General features: G+C 43.5%; 1 protein-coding gene across 2 annotated transcripts in view; it reads right to left on the minus strand.

The window, feature by feature from the left end:
- The window catches only part of LOC138249793 (retinal guanylyl cyclase 2-like), a 361,038-nt gene that overhangs the window by 17,006 nt on the left and 329,525 nt on the right, over positions 1–14,507 (minus strand). For both annotated transcript variants that reach the window (XM_069203899.1, XM_069203897.1), the window contains exon 18: positions 7,402–7,487. In XM_069203899.1, the coding sequence (XP_069060000.1) occupies positions 7,402–7,487 (86 nt within the window). The remainder of the gene's footprint in view (positions 1–7,401; positions 7,488–14,507) is intronic.

The raw sequence follows: 14,507 nt of genomic DNA on the forward strand, positions 1-14,507 counted from the left end.
CAGAGCCACCCTGGGGATTACAACCCCCTTCTCCGACAGCGGTTACATGCTGGTAGCACTGTCATGTAACTGCTGGTGGTGACAGGGTGCAGGGGGCCCCTGGGGGGCCCCTGATATGCCCATGCACTTGGCATGGGCAGTACAGGGACCCCCCCTGACCAGCCCGATCACGATGTTCAGACAGTGAACATCGCAATGGGTGCTGATGCACCCTAAGCACTACAGCATTGCTGCTGGCTCTATTATGAGCCGGCTTCAATGTTGTCAGCCATTTCCCACTGGGCCAGCAGATGGAAACACCGTTTCCACCTGCTGACCTAGTGGCCTGTGGGAAGGTGGCCACACTGGGGCAATCTGACTGTCAGGACTTTGGCGGACGGCTTTTTCCGTCCGCCAAAGTCATAATCGACCCCTTACTATTCTCACTTCAATCTACAGAACAGTGGGGAAAGTGTTGGACTCCAGAGGGGTTAGATTTACTATTCTCACTTGAGTCTCTGCACCAGTACAGAAAATTTAGGACTTTAAAGGGAATACAAATAACATTCCACTTCCTAATAATTTTGTAGAAAACATGCAAATACCTAAAAAATGCAATTATCACAAAAAAACATATTATATAGTACTACAAAAATAAAGAAATATATAATAATAGTAACATAAAAAATTATTAAACTGTACTTCCCTACAACACAAAAGAGGAAACACCAAAAACACAATAAATGAAGCAATTTTTTTTAAATATTACTTTAACAAATCAAAACCTTTAAATGCAAAACAATTACCAAACATTATTAAAACACATAAGACTAAGGGCCTCATTATGAGTCTTCACTCTGCCAGACTCCTGGTGGTGGTAGGACCGCCATGGCTTTAACAGCCCAACCGCCAAATTACGACTTTGGCAGTCGGACCACCAAAGGACCACCACCCCTGCCGGGAACATGTTTCCCAACGGCATAACAGCAGTCGGGCTTGTAATGAGCCATGGCTGTGCTGAACTCAAGGCCCCTATACTTATTACAATCCCCATTCCCACCAGCCTTTTCATGGCTGGGACCCTACCATGAAAAACTGGTGGAAATACCTTTACCATAGGGGGCCCCTGCACTTCCCACAACCATGACAGTGCGCATTCCAAGGGTGCTGGTCGGCCCACTCTGTGCTTCGGGATAGCACTCAACTCCTTTAAGGGAGCCAAGTGCCATCTCATAGCATTGTTCAAGGATTCCGACGGTCAGCCAGGTCAGACCAGCGGAAAACTTGTAATAGGGCATGGGGGATGCTACTGTCATGGTGATGACGTCCTGCCCGCGAGTTTGACAATCCTGCGTTTTGGACAGCCAGACTTGTAATGAGCTCCTAAATTATTAAATAGAACAAATAATCTGCATAATATTTCCAACATTAAAAAAGTTACATAAATAGATATCAATAAATATTGCTAACAACCAACTTAAATATACTATAATTTCTATACCTTCCCTCCCTGTTCCCCTATAACACCAACAATCTGCTACTAAAATATGCATTACTAAAAGAAAGTAAATATTTAAATATACTGTAAAATTAAACAAACAATAAAAAGTTCAAAATAAAACAATTTCCAGAGTTATCCATTAGTTACAAATTAGTTAGCATTAATATAACATTATTTGTAACAAGAACCCACTACTAAAACACACATTACCAACAAGAATATAAATATTTGAATTCACAGTAACAGTAACATTTTAAAAATCAAAATAATCCAACAATCAAAAAATAAAACAATGTAAACATTAGTAAAAATTACATAATGACTTAACTATTAAACAATGATTAGCATTAATATAAAATAATTTGTAATTTAATAAACTTCCCAACCTATTATCCAACAAAAGCCACCAACCTGCCATTACAATAAAAATATGTAATCACCATTTTAAAATGTAAATATGCATTAAAACATCACATAAACCTAAATACATAACATAATTAATAAACGATAAAATTATTATTGAATTAAATATTTGTTTACCATAGAAAATAAATTAACAATAAAATAAATTAGTTGGTAATTAAGTTGCCCCCCCCCCATTCCCCTTCAAACCCAACAACCTGCTACTACACTATTAAATTACAAATTATAGTACAAAAACAGAAATTTAAGAATTGGATCTTGCAGATGCTAACAACGTAAAAACTGGCTGAGAAATCAGTGAATCTGGTAAAGGAGGTGCAACACTCTTGGCTGTTGACATGATCCTTATGCGTCCAGGTTTAAGGCGTGTCTGCTGTAAAGAAATGATAATCACAGTCCCTCAATCAGGCACAATTGGATTTTCCAGCTATCCACATTAAACATAAGGGGAAAATGTACATATAATTAATTTCCAGAGAAATTATTTATATGACTTAGACCACTGGTGAAAACCCAAGTGGGCTTTACTACATGTTGGCCTATCGAGTCTGTTTATATTAACAACAAATGCAGTGGCTCTCCGAGAGGTAGAGGGTATGTGCTGAGTTGGAAGTGTACCTAGGTTACTGAGTGAGATTGATGAATGAGGTAACAGTCAACTGTGCCTGCAATACTTAGTGCCCGATTACGAGTTTGGTGTTCCAAGGACTGCCAAACTCGTGGTGGCAGTCACACCGCCACACTCCTGTCGGTCCAACTGCCAGATTACATCTCTGGCAGTCGTACCGCCAGGGGACCACCATCATCACCTGGATCATGGATCCTAATGGATTGGCAGTGGCCAAAGTCATGGACAGCCACAGCGACACTAAGTTTGCACCCCGGTGCTGATCACAACTTCCCTTTCTGACATCTTTTTAATGGCGGGGTCCACAGGGGCACCCTAAATGCCCATGACCATATCATAGGGAGTGCAGGAGAACCCCTTCTTAGCACCCTCAGAATGCGGACTGTCTGCTATGAGGGTCCTGGGACCCACTCTGTGTGACAACATTGGCTTCAGCTCCCTGAGGAGCCGAGGCCAATGGCGCCACACTGTTTCCAGTGGGTTGACAGGCAGAAACCTCCTAGTACGGAGATTTCTGCCAGTCAGCCTATTGGAAACATCATAATTGGGCTGGAGGAAGCCCTCCAGCTCCGCGTTGGCCTCCTCCCCACAGGGACCCTGTTTAGAGAGTCACAAATTGCGAATCTCTAAATAAGAAATCGCAAATAAGGATTCCTTATTTACGATTTCTAAAGCACATGTAAGAAGCAATTCCTAAATGCGAATTAGGCATTTAGGAATCTCGCTATTTACCACCAAGTTAAACTTAGTGGTAACCATGTGCAAAATTTAAAAATGCTTTTAAAAAGAATTTTTAAAATGTACATGTAAAGCACACATGCCCTTTTGGCATGTGTGCACCTTACATGTCCCCAAAACCTTTTTGGGGTACAGCAGAGGGGGCCTGGGGTTTTGCATTTCCAAAATTGCGATTTCCAGTTAAGAAATCCCAATTTTGGAAATGCAAAAAATCGCAAATATGGGCCTACAGGCCCATAGGTGCGAATGGGGCCGGTATCGCAATTTTCGATTCGGTAATAGCATTTGCGGTTTTGAAGAAATCGCTATTACCGATTCGCAAATGTGATACATTGCATTTTGCGAATCAGAAATAGCGATTTCTTAAAAATCGCTATTTCCGACTCGCAAAAGGCCTTCTTGATACATCTGGCCCCCTGTCTTTGCAAGCATATAGAAAAATATGAATTTATTATTTAGGCAAATAACATAAACTCACTGCAAACATATAGAAAAATATGAATTTATTATTTAGGAAATAACATAAACTCACAGTAACTAACAAAGAGAATGAGTTAATGTATTTGCGGGATGCCTTGGCTCTTTGCCTTCTCTCGTTAGGATCCAACTGACTGACTATTAATGCCCTGCCCTAACCTTACCTGGAAAAAGGCAGTTTTAAATCCTTCAGCAAATATCCTTCGTTTTTCTACAACATTTCCAGCAAACTGCAGAAAGGACTGCAGCAGGACTCTAGATAACACGATACATGTCCAGCTCACCAGCAAATGCATTCCATATTGCAAGGCATGTTGCAGGGGCGAGATAGAAAGTGCATCTTTACAGTGAGTGGTTCCTCCTTTATGACATAGGTAGACATGTAGGTTCTAAGGGGGTCTATGAGATAATTCACGGTTGCAAATAGTGAAAGTTGGGATTAAAGGTGCAGAATGGAAATTGGACATCCAAAGTAGCGAGGGGCTGTATCTTAAAAAATTTCATGATTCGTTTTTTAGGCATTTGCATATAACTGATTTTACATGTTTTAATAGTGTATAAACAAAGGCACGCAAGAGCCAGTCGACACCTTCATTTTACACTACCAAGATGTGCACAATCACTGATCATCCGTCTACTAGTGTGTACCGCATTACAACTCTAGTTGTCTCCCAAAGTTGTATTAAACAAAAGCACACGTATACTGGAAACACTACATTGCAAATATATGTTAGGGGGAGTCCCACACTTATGATTCTTTCACATAATTAAAATGAAATTCAAGGATGGAAGAACTAGACATCAAATTCAAAATTCAGAGTGCACCTGTGTCAATGTTTATATGAGTATCATAGCATTTTCTAAACCACTCAGCTCAGAGTTTCAGAAGTGAAAACTGTTAATTGGCCAGTGCAATGTTCTCGAATCTATTTGATTCTTCATAGTTACAATCTTTAAAAAGCAGTGGTTGGGGCTAAAAGCCCACATACAGGCGCCAAGTGAATATGAAGGCGAGACAACCATGCTACGAGGTATTTTACACCTAGAGCATCTCTTCCTGAGCAAATCTACGGGATGGGTCTGTTGCAGTTATATACCTTTATTAGAGACATATGTGTGATGTGACTGGAACTATTGACTACTAGCGGATGTATTCAGCACTCTTTATTCCTCCACAATCTGGGTATTTTTTATGGAAAATCAGTAACATAGTCATAGGAAAGTTATTTCTCTGTTTGTTAGCGCACTATTAACTAGTGCTACATCATCTCTTTGGTTGTTTCAAAAGATTCAACTACTTATTTGGTCTATGTAGAGAATGCAATTCCTGCAGAGAAGAGAAAATATTGTTTGAATTGCATTTCCCTTGAAATGTAACAGAGGGGATTCCCTGCTCCCACAATGAGAAGCGGGTCAGATTGGGAGGCCATAAGAGTTCGTATGAAAGCCACAGATGAACAACATAGCGGCTGTGGTGCTAATGTTTAGTTTTAGCAAATGTGGTCACAACTAATAAAATGAAAACATGAGTCTGTGATTCAATTGTAATTGTAAACATTTCTATATACATTAACCACCAAACCAGGGAGATCTTTTGATTGAAGAATTGTAGGTAATTTTGGAAAAATGTCAAATCTTCTGCATATAGTAAAAATCCGTCAGAATATGGAAATTTTAGGTTACCTAGATGCAAAAAAGGTTTTTGTTTGGGTGGGTTGGCTTTTCCTGAAGGAAGTCTTCCTCTATGTTGGACCCAGCCATCATTATATTCAATATTTACAAGGCATCCAGAGTAAAAATATGAATGAAGAGTTATATTTAAGGAAAGCTGGTGCTTACTTTGGGTATCAGACAGAGCTGTCTGCTCTAGACCTTGCTCTTTGCAACTGTGGCCGATACCCTAGTGACTGCCATTAGAAATAACCCAGGCAGTCTGTCAGTGGCCCAGAGGGTCATTTGTACATCTCTGCGGCTGGAATATGGGCAGAATGATAGACACTGGAGAGTGTCCACTCTACTCAGCATGTTGAAGAGATGTGTGCTGGTGCCAGGTTTCAACTTTAAACTGGAACAAATGCAAACAATAAATACTTCACTTGATGAGGAATTGCAAAATCGTGTTAAAATTATCAAGCGTTCAATGCGAACAATTGCAAATCTTGTGTCTACCTAAAAAACTTACCAATAAAAGATATTTGTCCTGGTAAGTTTGGGGAATATTAGAAGGGCATGGGTAAATAAAGAACTTCTGAGTCTGGTGGATTGGTTTGTTTTAATATGAATAACCTACCTCAACTTTAATACCTAAATGAGGAGGCCAAGCTTTTATCCCTGTTTTGTGATATCTTAGATCCAGTTCAAGCGAAAGAATTCCGTTATTCTAGGGATATTCGGACACAGGGAACATGCATGTCCCGATTTACATAAATAGTAGCAGGACACACAATTCACAATAAGCAGATGTGTGAATATGGACATTTACATGAATCACCACGAGTGGTGATTGTGAAACAGCAGTGACATCATACAATAAATATATATTTCGTATTCATATATCAAGTACGTTTATTGGCGAGTATTGGATGAAAGGGAGCTGTTTTGTTGTATATTGAGTGCAGTTTTGATGGTGATATCAGCAACCTAGTCGGTGATCCAGGTAGACTGAAGGATCTCAAGAAAATACAAGTACAAGGAGAATAGGGCATGAAAATGTATGAGTAAGTCACAACTTAGTATGGAGTAAGCTGTAACTACTCCTAAAATATTTTGTGAATCAAGCCTGGAATACAGGTGCAATTCTCATCTAAAACAAAATAAAGGCATCTCTACTCAACAAAACGTTTAGTTACTCATTCCCCACATTCCTTTTTATTAGAAGCTATTCCAGGAGAAACTTGCTTTTAACAGCAGGAATCAGCATTACTGCTGATCTACAAGAACAAAAAAGGTATTAACCTTTGAATGTACAAAGGCTGACAATCTGACTCTCTCTAGGTCAGCTGTCAAATGTGGGTAAACCTTAGCCTTAAAGCCTCCACCACTATTTATAAGTGCTTGATGAGCAATATAATGTGCTGTCCCATTCTCAATAGACCAGTGAATGTGTCCATAGTATTCACTTTATTTTATGTTGAACTGGTTCAAATTCCAAACAGGCACAACACGTATACCATTCCATCATTTGGGAGACAATGCAGGGAAGGCTTAAACCTACCCCTGACTCTGTGTTGACACACAGGTCATCTGTACAATCTGCACTCTCAGAAAGTGGTGACCTTTCTAAGCAGATGGAAATAATTTGCTTAACAACATATGTTAATGTTTTGCCTACTTCAGTTTCAGTTGTTTACACTAAAGTATCCTTCATGGTTTTGGGAAAACAATTCTTGCAAATACTTTTAATATACTGGGATAATAGCTACCTTCTCTGGATAACTGAAAGCATGTTTTCCTTTGGGAAAATAGTGAAAATATCATGAACATAACTTATGTGATTGATTTTGAATAGGGCACACACACTGAGTTCAATATCAGTCAGAGTCCTACAAGAAGTATAGGTTTAATCAGAATGAACAAGAAGCAAGAGCAACATTTGAAAACAATACTAGACTGGCCGTACTTCTTTATGTTCAAAAGCAAATTGGACTTTTCTTACCCAGGCTTTACATCCGGTGGCTTAGGCAATGGTTTTGTAAAACCTTCTTTTCCTACTAACCAAAATGTTTCCTCCACTCCTTTACCCTAAAATTCAAAACAGAATGAAATAAACAGATTAGATATATATTTATAGTGTATGTCAGTTAGTGCAAAAATTGCAGTGGCTAGACAATGTGATGTTTTGGTGATGCAATCATTTTGCATGACCAAACACTATCTCCATTTCGATTTCTCTTTAAAATCTCTATAACTGATGACACAGCTGATAACTGTGAGCAGGCTTCACTCTGCAAAAGACGAGGCCACCGCACTCTCCTCAGAGCTTGCCTGCTAATATGTTAATATAATATTTAAAACATAATAGGAACCAGCTGAATCTTTCTCTTAATCCCGCCCCCAACTACACTAAATGAAATATATATTTAATATTTATAGTCCACAGTTTATGTAACCTCTGCTGCATTTCAGAAGTATTTCCCAAAAAACGTAGGGCCTCTATATGAGGCTGGCGGTCGAAGGAACACTAGCCTCATTGTGAAGGCCAGACTGCTGTAACTGTGGTGATCAGACAGCCACATTACAACCCAGGCAGGCGGACCTGCCAGGGGACCGCCGTCTCCACTGGGAACGTGGTTCCCTATGGGTTCCCTATTGGTTCCCTATGGGTTCCCTATGCCCAGAGTTGTACTCAGCCAGGGCGGCGCTGAACTCAGCACAGCCTGGCTGATTACAACTCAGCTTTCCGCCAGCCTCCTCATAGTGGGGTCGCCACCATGAGAAGGCTGGCACAAAGCCAGTGCCAGGGACTACAGGGGGGCCACTACATGACTCATGGCATGGGCAGTTCATACCCCCCTACCCAGCACCATCGGAATGCTTTGTGCTACGGTATTGGCTCAGGGGAGGTAAGCCACCACCATGGCTGTGGCGTTCTACCCGCGAGTGTGGTGGTCCCACTGTGGGACCGCCAAACTCATACCACCATGGCTGTGGCGTTCTACCCGCGAGTGTGGTGGTCCCACTGTGGGACCGCCAAACTCATAATAAGGCCCCTTGTCAAAATCAGTGGAATTGGGAGCAATATTTTTCACGTTTTTTTGCAAGTCTAATTTTATTAAAGATACAGAGGCAAGGATTATGCTTCACTTTCCTTGCTTTTATTTTAACAGCAGCCAGAGGAAAAGAAAAAAAAATAGTGGAGGGAGTTCACAATATAGTCAAAGAACAATACAAATCCTCTACTACCCAAAAGCCCTGTGACAAAAAGGACAGTCTTAAGCACAAGTGTGTAATTAGTTCTTTATACAGTCCTAACATGTCATCTCCTCTGGAAGTGGTGTAGCTTAACTGAAACTGAAAAGCACAGAAAGATAATGAACTAGAAATGAAAGAAGATAGGAAGGGGACCAATAATTGTCCCTCTTGTTCAAAAGGATCACATATATTGGCGGAGATCATAATCCTCCAGGGCAGCGCTGCAAACAGCACTGCCCTGCAGATTATGACCTTTTTCTACGCCAGCCTTTTCATGGCGGTTTCACAGCCATGAAAAGGCTAGCAGAGAACAGGTGCAGGGGTCCACAGGGGAGGCACTTGGCATGGGCAGTGCAGGGGTCGCCTTACCCAGCACCATCACAATGTTCACTGTCTGCTTTGCAGACAGTGAAAATTGCGAGGGTGTTGGTGCACCATGCGGGCTCCAGCATTGCCACCAAACTCCCGACAGATTGGCCACAGCCTTTGTGGCAATCACCCGGCCTGACCTATTAGGAGTTTCCCGCTAGGCCGAGGTTTCCGCCCACCTGTCGGGAGTTTGGAGTATGGGCTTTCCCTTCAGTCAAACTCATAATGAGGCCCTAAGAGTTAAGGAGTTGATGTGCTGAGCGCTGATGTCTGACCCTTGTGTTCCTCAGGCAACGAACAATACAAAGCTTTGGATGATCTGGAAAAAAAGGATATTCGACAGAATAGTAAGGGGTTTGGTTCTCTTGAAAATTGATAACAGAACCTCTGAATCATTAAACCGCTTGACTGGCAAATCCAGAGCTTTGACTTCAGATACACTTTTAAAATAGATAAGGAAAAAGAGCAGCATTAATTTTGCTGATAAATAGTTTATGAAAAGAGAAACATGTCCAGCCAAACATTGGACATGTTCAGAACTAGGTTGACAATGGACGCTGAATATTTTGGTAAAAGAGGGATACTTACTCCTATACCATTCAAAAGATGATATTATGAGGTTTGTTCTCCTACTGGTTTCCCCTAAAAGAAGTCATGTTGCAGAGAAGTGGCTGATCCATGAATAAACACAGTTCTGTGACACTTACCTGAAAAAGTTAAGGAGCTTAAGATATTTACCACAACAGAGATGTTTATTTTAATGGGATGGTTACCTGATTTCATACTCTAACCAGTGCAAGATAACTTGAAAGTTCTTCTGCTACCCAGCGTCCATAAGTGGTGTTTTGCCACAATATTGCTTTGAAAATATTGTGAGACAGAAATATTGGAAATTAAATATTGTGACACTCAAATATCATGCTGCATAAATATCGGTGACAAGAACATTTTTTTTAGATATGTAATATTGTTGTAAATAATAGTCATGTTTTCAATATCGTTTTCACTAATATAGTGCTGAAAATATAGTTATTTGATTAATGATTTTAATGTGTTTGAGTTGGCATTTAAATTTTGAGCGTTTCTATAGTTTACATAAATGTTATTAATTGTTTTTAACCCCTCGGGTGCCCTGGACGTAACGGTTATGTCCTGGACAGCCCGCTCGGGTGCTCAGGACGTAACCTCTACGTCCAGCTAGGGGTCCACGGGGGAAGCACTAGCGCTCCCCTCGGGGGCCTGGCACCCACTCCCCTCTGCAGGGATGAAAGGGGAATCCCTTCCCCTTCCACCCCTGCTCCCCTGATCCCCGTGGCGTCTGATGATGCTGCCCCACCATGTCAGAGGCTGCCCCCACCACGCTGGAAGCTCAGCTTCCAGGGCGGATTGAAGGAGAAATGCAAAAGCATTTCTCCTCCGATCACGTCGAGGGGGTGAGAGAGCCATGAAAGAAGAGGAAAGGCCTTTTCTCTCCTTTCATGTCTCTCTCAGCATTTCTGCTGCCCGATCGCGATGCGATCGGGCAGCAGACATGCCACTAGACACCAGGGAATTTTTGTTGTTGTTGTTTATGTCATTTTTTTAGGCCATTTCTGACCCCCCTGTGGGCAGATTGGCCTGTAATAATTAGGCTGATCTACCCCCGGGGGCAGAAACAGCTAGACACCAGGGATACATTTTTTTGTTTGTTTTTTTCTGTTTTATGTATGTGGGGAGAGACCCCTTAGGCAAGGGTCACTCCCTTGGGGCATGGGGGCAAATTTACTTTTAGGCCATTGCTGCCCCACTTGGGGGCAGATCGGCCTATTTTTATTAGGCCAATCTGCCCCAGAGGGGGCAGAAACCACTAGACACCAGGGAATTTGTTTTGTTTTTGTGTATGTCATAAGGGGAGCGGCCCCTTGGGCAAGGGCCGCTCCCCAGGGGGGCAATTTATTTTCAGGGCATTTCTGCCCCCCTGGGGGTAGATCGGCCTATTATAATTAGGCCGATCTGCCCCGCTAGACACCAAGGATGTTTTTTGTTTTTTTTGTTTGATGTATGTGGGGAGCGACCCCTTAGGCAAGGGTCGCTCCCTTGGGGGCAAATTTACTTTTAGGCCATTTCTGCCCCCCTAGGGGGCAGATCGGCCTATTTTTATTAGGTCAATCCGCCCCCAAGGGGTGCAGAAACCACTAGACACCAGGGAGTTTTGTTATTTATTTATGTTTATACATAAGGGGAGCGGCCCGTTAGGCAAGGGCCGCAAAATATTTTTAGGCCTTTTCTGCCTCCCCTGGGGGCAAATCGGCCTATTATAATTAGGCCGATCTGCCCAGAGGGGGACAGAAACCCCTAGACACCAGGGATATATATTTTTTATGTTTACTTTTTATTTTTTTATATGGGGAGCGATCCCTTAGGCAAGGGTCGCTCCCCTGGGGGGGAAATTGTATTTAAGCCATTTCTGTTCCCCTTGGGCGCAGATCGGCCTATTCTTATTAGGCAAATCTGCCCCCCCGGGGGCAGAAACCACTAGACACCAGGGAATAATTTTTTTGTCAGTTTCACGTGAGCGGAGCGACCCCTTAGGCAAGGGTCGCTCCCCTGCGGGGGTAAATTTGTTGTAGGCCATTTCTGCCCCCCCTGGGGGCAGATTGGCCTATTGTAATTAGGGTGGCAGAAAACCCTAGACACCAAGGATTTTTTTGGGGGTTTATTTTATTTTTTTATATGTGGGGAGCGACCCCTTTGGCAAGGGTCAATCCCCTCCTGGGGGGCAAATTGTCTTTAGGCCATTTCCTACTTTTGTTAGGCCAATCTGCCCCCCAGGGGACAGGAAACACTAGACACCAGGGATTTCAATATTTTTACGTAAATTTCAAGTGGGTGACCCCTTAGGCAAGGGTCGTTCCCCTGGGGGACAAATTTATTTTAGGCCATTTCTGCCCCCCTTGGGGCAGATCGGCCTATTTTTATTAGGCTGCTCTGCCCCCAAGGGGGGCAGAAACCACTAGGCACCAGGATTTTTTTTTTGCTCCAGTTTCACGCAAGGGGAGCAGCCCTTAAGGCAAGGGTCGCTACCCTGGGGGGGCAAATTTATTTTAGGCCATTTCTACTCCCCTTGGGGGCAGATCAGCCTATTTCTGTTAGGCAGATGTGCCCAAACCACTTAGACACCAGGGATTGGTGTGTGTGTATGTGTGTGTTTTGTTTGGCGGGGCAGCCCCTTGGGCAAGGGTCACTACCCATGGGGGCAACTTACTGTTGGCCATATCAGCCCCCGGGGGCAGATCGTCCTATTTTTGGAAGGCCCACCTGCCCCCGAGGGGGGTAGAAAGCCCACCAGAGACCAGGGAAGATTTTTTTCCAAAATAAGAGGGTATTTTGGCCATACCCCCACCCCAAATAAATGGGGCCAAAGTTGTTCTGTCCACCAGTGGGCAGATGGGGCAATTACCCCGGATCCACTACTGGGGGGAGCAGAAAGCATACTGGATGCCAGGGAATTATAAAAATATATAGAATAGTGGGGTGGTGGCTACCAACCAGTATGGGACTGATTATGCCCCCACCCCATGTGATGGGGGTAAACAGTCTTTCAGTCTTTCACTTTTGGTGGCAGGTTCAGTGGAAAATTTGGTAAAACAGGGAGGAGTGACCAATGCAGCTAAGGCCACCCCTAAGGTGTCCAGAGCTGAAGTGACTCCCTCTCTGCAGAATCCTCTAGCTTGTTTTGGAGGGTAGGGACCTATAGGGTTAGGAATGTGTCCCCCTCCCCAAAGTTAGTGGGCACAGGAAGGGTGTAGCCACCCTCAGGGAAAGTAGCTATTGGCTACTGCCCTCTGCCCCTTGTAACATCCCCAAATCTGTATTTAGGGCCTCCCCTGAACCTTATTGACCAGATTACTGGTGACCTCAAAAGAAAGAAGGACTGTTAAGCCGACCCCAGCAGTGAAGACTCCAGACTACAATGGACTTGGCTCCAGCCCTACCAGCCTGTCTGCAGCTTCAAAGACCCCTGCTCCAAGAAGGCAATGCATCCTGCAGGACCAGCAACCCCTTCAAACCTCCAGAGGACTGCCTGCCCAGCAGAGGTCCAAGAACTTCAGCGGACAGCGGCCCTGTCCAAAAGAAATCACCAAAGGACTCAAGAACCACCCCAGATCCATGAGCCTTGCCCACTCTGCAGCTGACACCCACTGCTCCAGTCTTGGTAGCCCACCGGTCCACAGAAGGTCCCCAGGTGAATCTGACCTTGAGTCCATCCTGAGATGACCCTTCCTGGCCAACATCACGACGCCTGCAGCCTGAATCCAGAAGACCCCCCGATTGCATCTGGATCCAATGAAGATTCCCGAAGCCTAAAGGTACCCCTTCATCCACAGCCTCCTGTCCTTGGGAAATCCGACCGATGGTCCAGCAACATCCAGCGGCTGCCTCTCCTTCCTGTCCAGCATTTGGTTTTCCGGAACCGCCCGCTGGATCCAGACTGCAGCATCTTTGTGCCCCCCGGGGTTCCCACATTGAAAAGCATTGGGGTTCCTGCACCCGGCCACCTGTGCCGCTGAGGGTGTATGTTTGGTGCTGACCTGTGGCTCCCCTGGTGCTGACCTAAACCTCCCAGGCCTGTGCCCTGCAACCACGGGTACTTACTTGCAATCTCTTTTCTACTAAGTCCCTCCAGTCCTCAGAGGATTCGATTGTAAACCCAATGCCAAATTTGACTTCTTCACCCGACAGGCCCGTGTTGCTGGTGGTGCACTTTTGGGGTCAACTTGACCTTCGACCTGTGGACATCCTAACCCCCAAAGACTAGAATCGCAAGTCGTGTACTTACCTGTTAACTGTGCTAGCACTTTACCCCCCAGGACTCTATTGAATCATGAAAAATTGCACTGTGTCAACCTTTGAAATTGAAAAGTGTTACTTACTTCTAAACTGCTTTACCTGCAGAATCCAAACAAAGTACATTTGATACATATGCTTGTTACTTACTTGCAACTGTACTTTTCTGCAACAAAGTTCTTCTGGTTCTAGTAATGAAGTAACAAGATATATTTTTGCTATAAAAATAAATTGACCTGGAGTTAGTAATTGAGTGTGTGTGTACAACAAATGCTTTGCACTACCCACTGATAAGCCTACCTGCTCAACCACACTACCACAACAGAGAGCATTAGCATTATCTACTTTAGCCTCTGTTAAGCCTCTGGGGAACCCCTGGACTCTGCACACACCATACCTCATTTTAGTATAGTATTTACAGAGCCAGCTTCCTACATGTACGTTATAGAGTAGTTATTTTTTTGTCACATTTTAGGTGCAGGCTGCTAGGTTTGTAGGGGTACATGGTAGGAAGTTAATTAGAAAGCACAGTGTCGTGCTGTTTGAAGTGGGAATAGTAAATTTTACCTCCCCCTTCTTCTATCCCCCCCGAAATCCATTGTTTTCCCTGCTGTTGCCCTGTTTGGAGTGAGAACAGTAAATTTAACCACTCCA

The sequence above is a fragment of the Pleurodeles waltl genome, chromosome 8 (assembly GCF_031143425.1).
Source record: "Pleurodeles waltl isolate 20211129_DDA chromosome 8, aPleWal1.hap1.20221129, whole genome shotgun sequence".
Lineage (NCBI taxonomy): Eukaryota > Metazoa > Chordata > Amphibia > Caudata > Salamandridae > Pleurodeles > Pleurodeles waltl.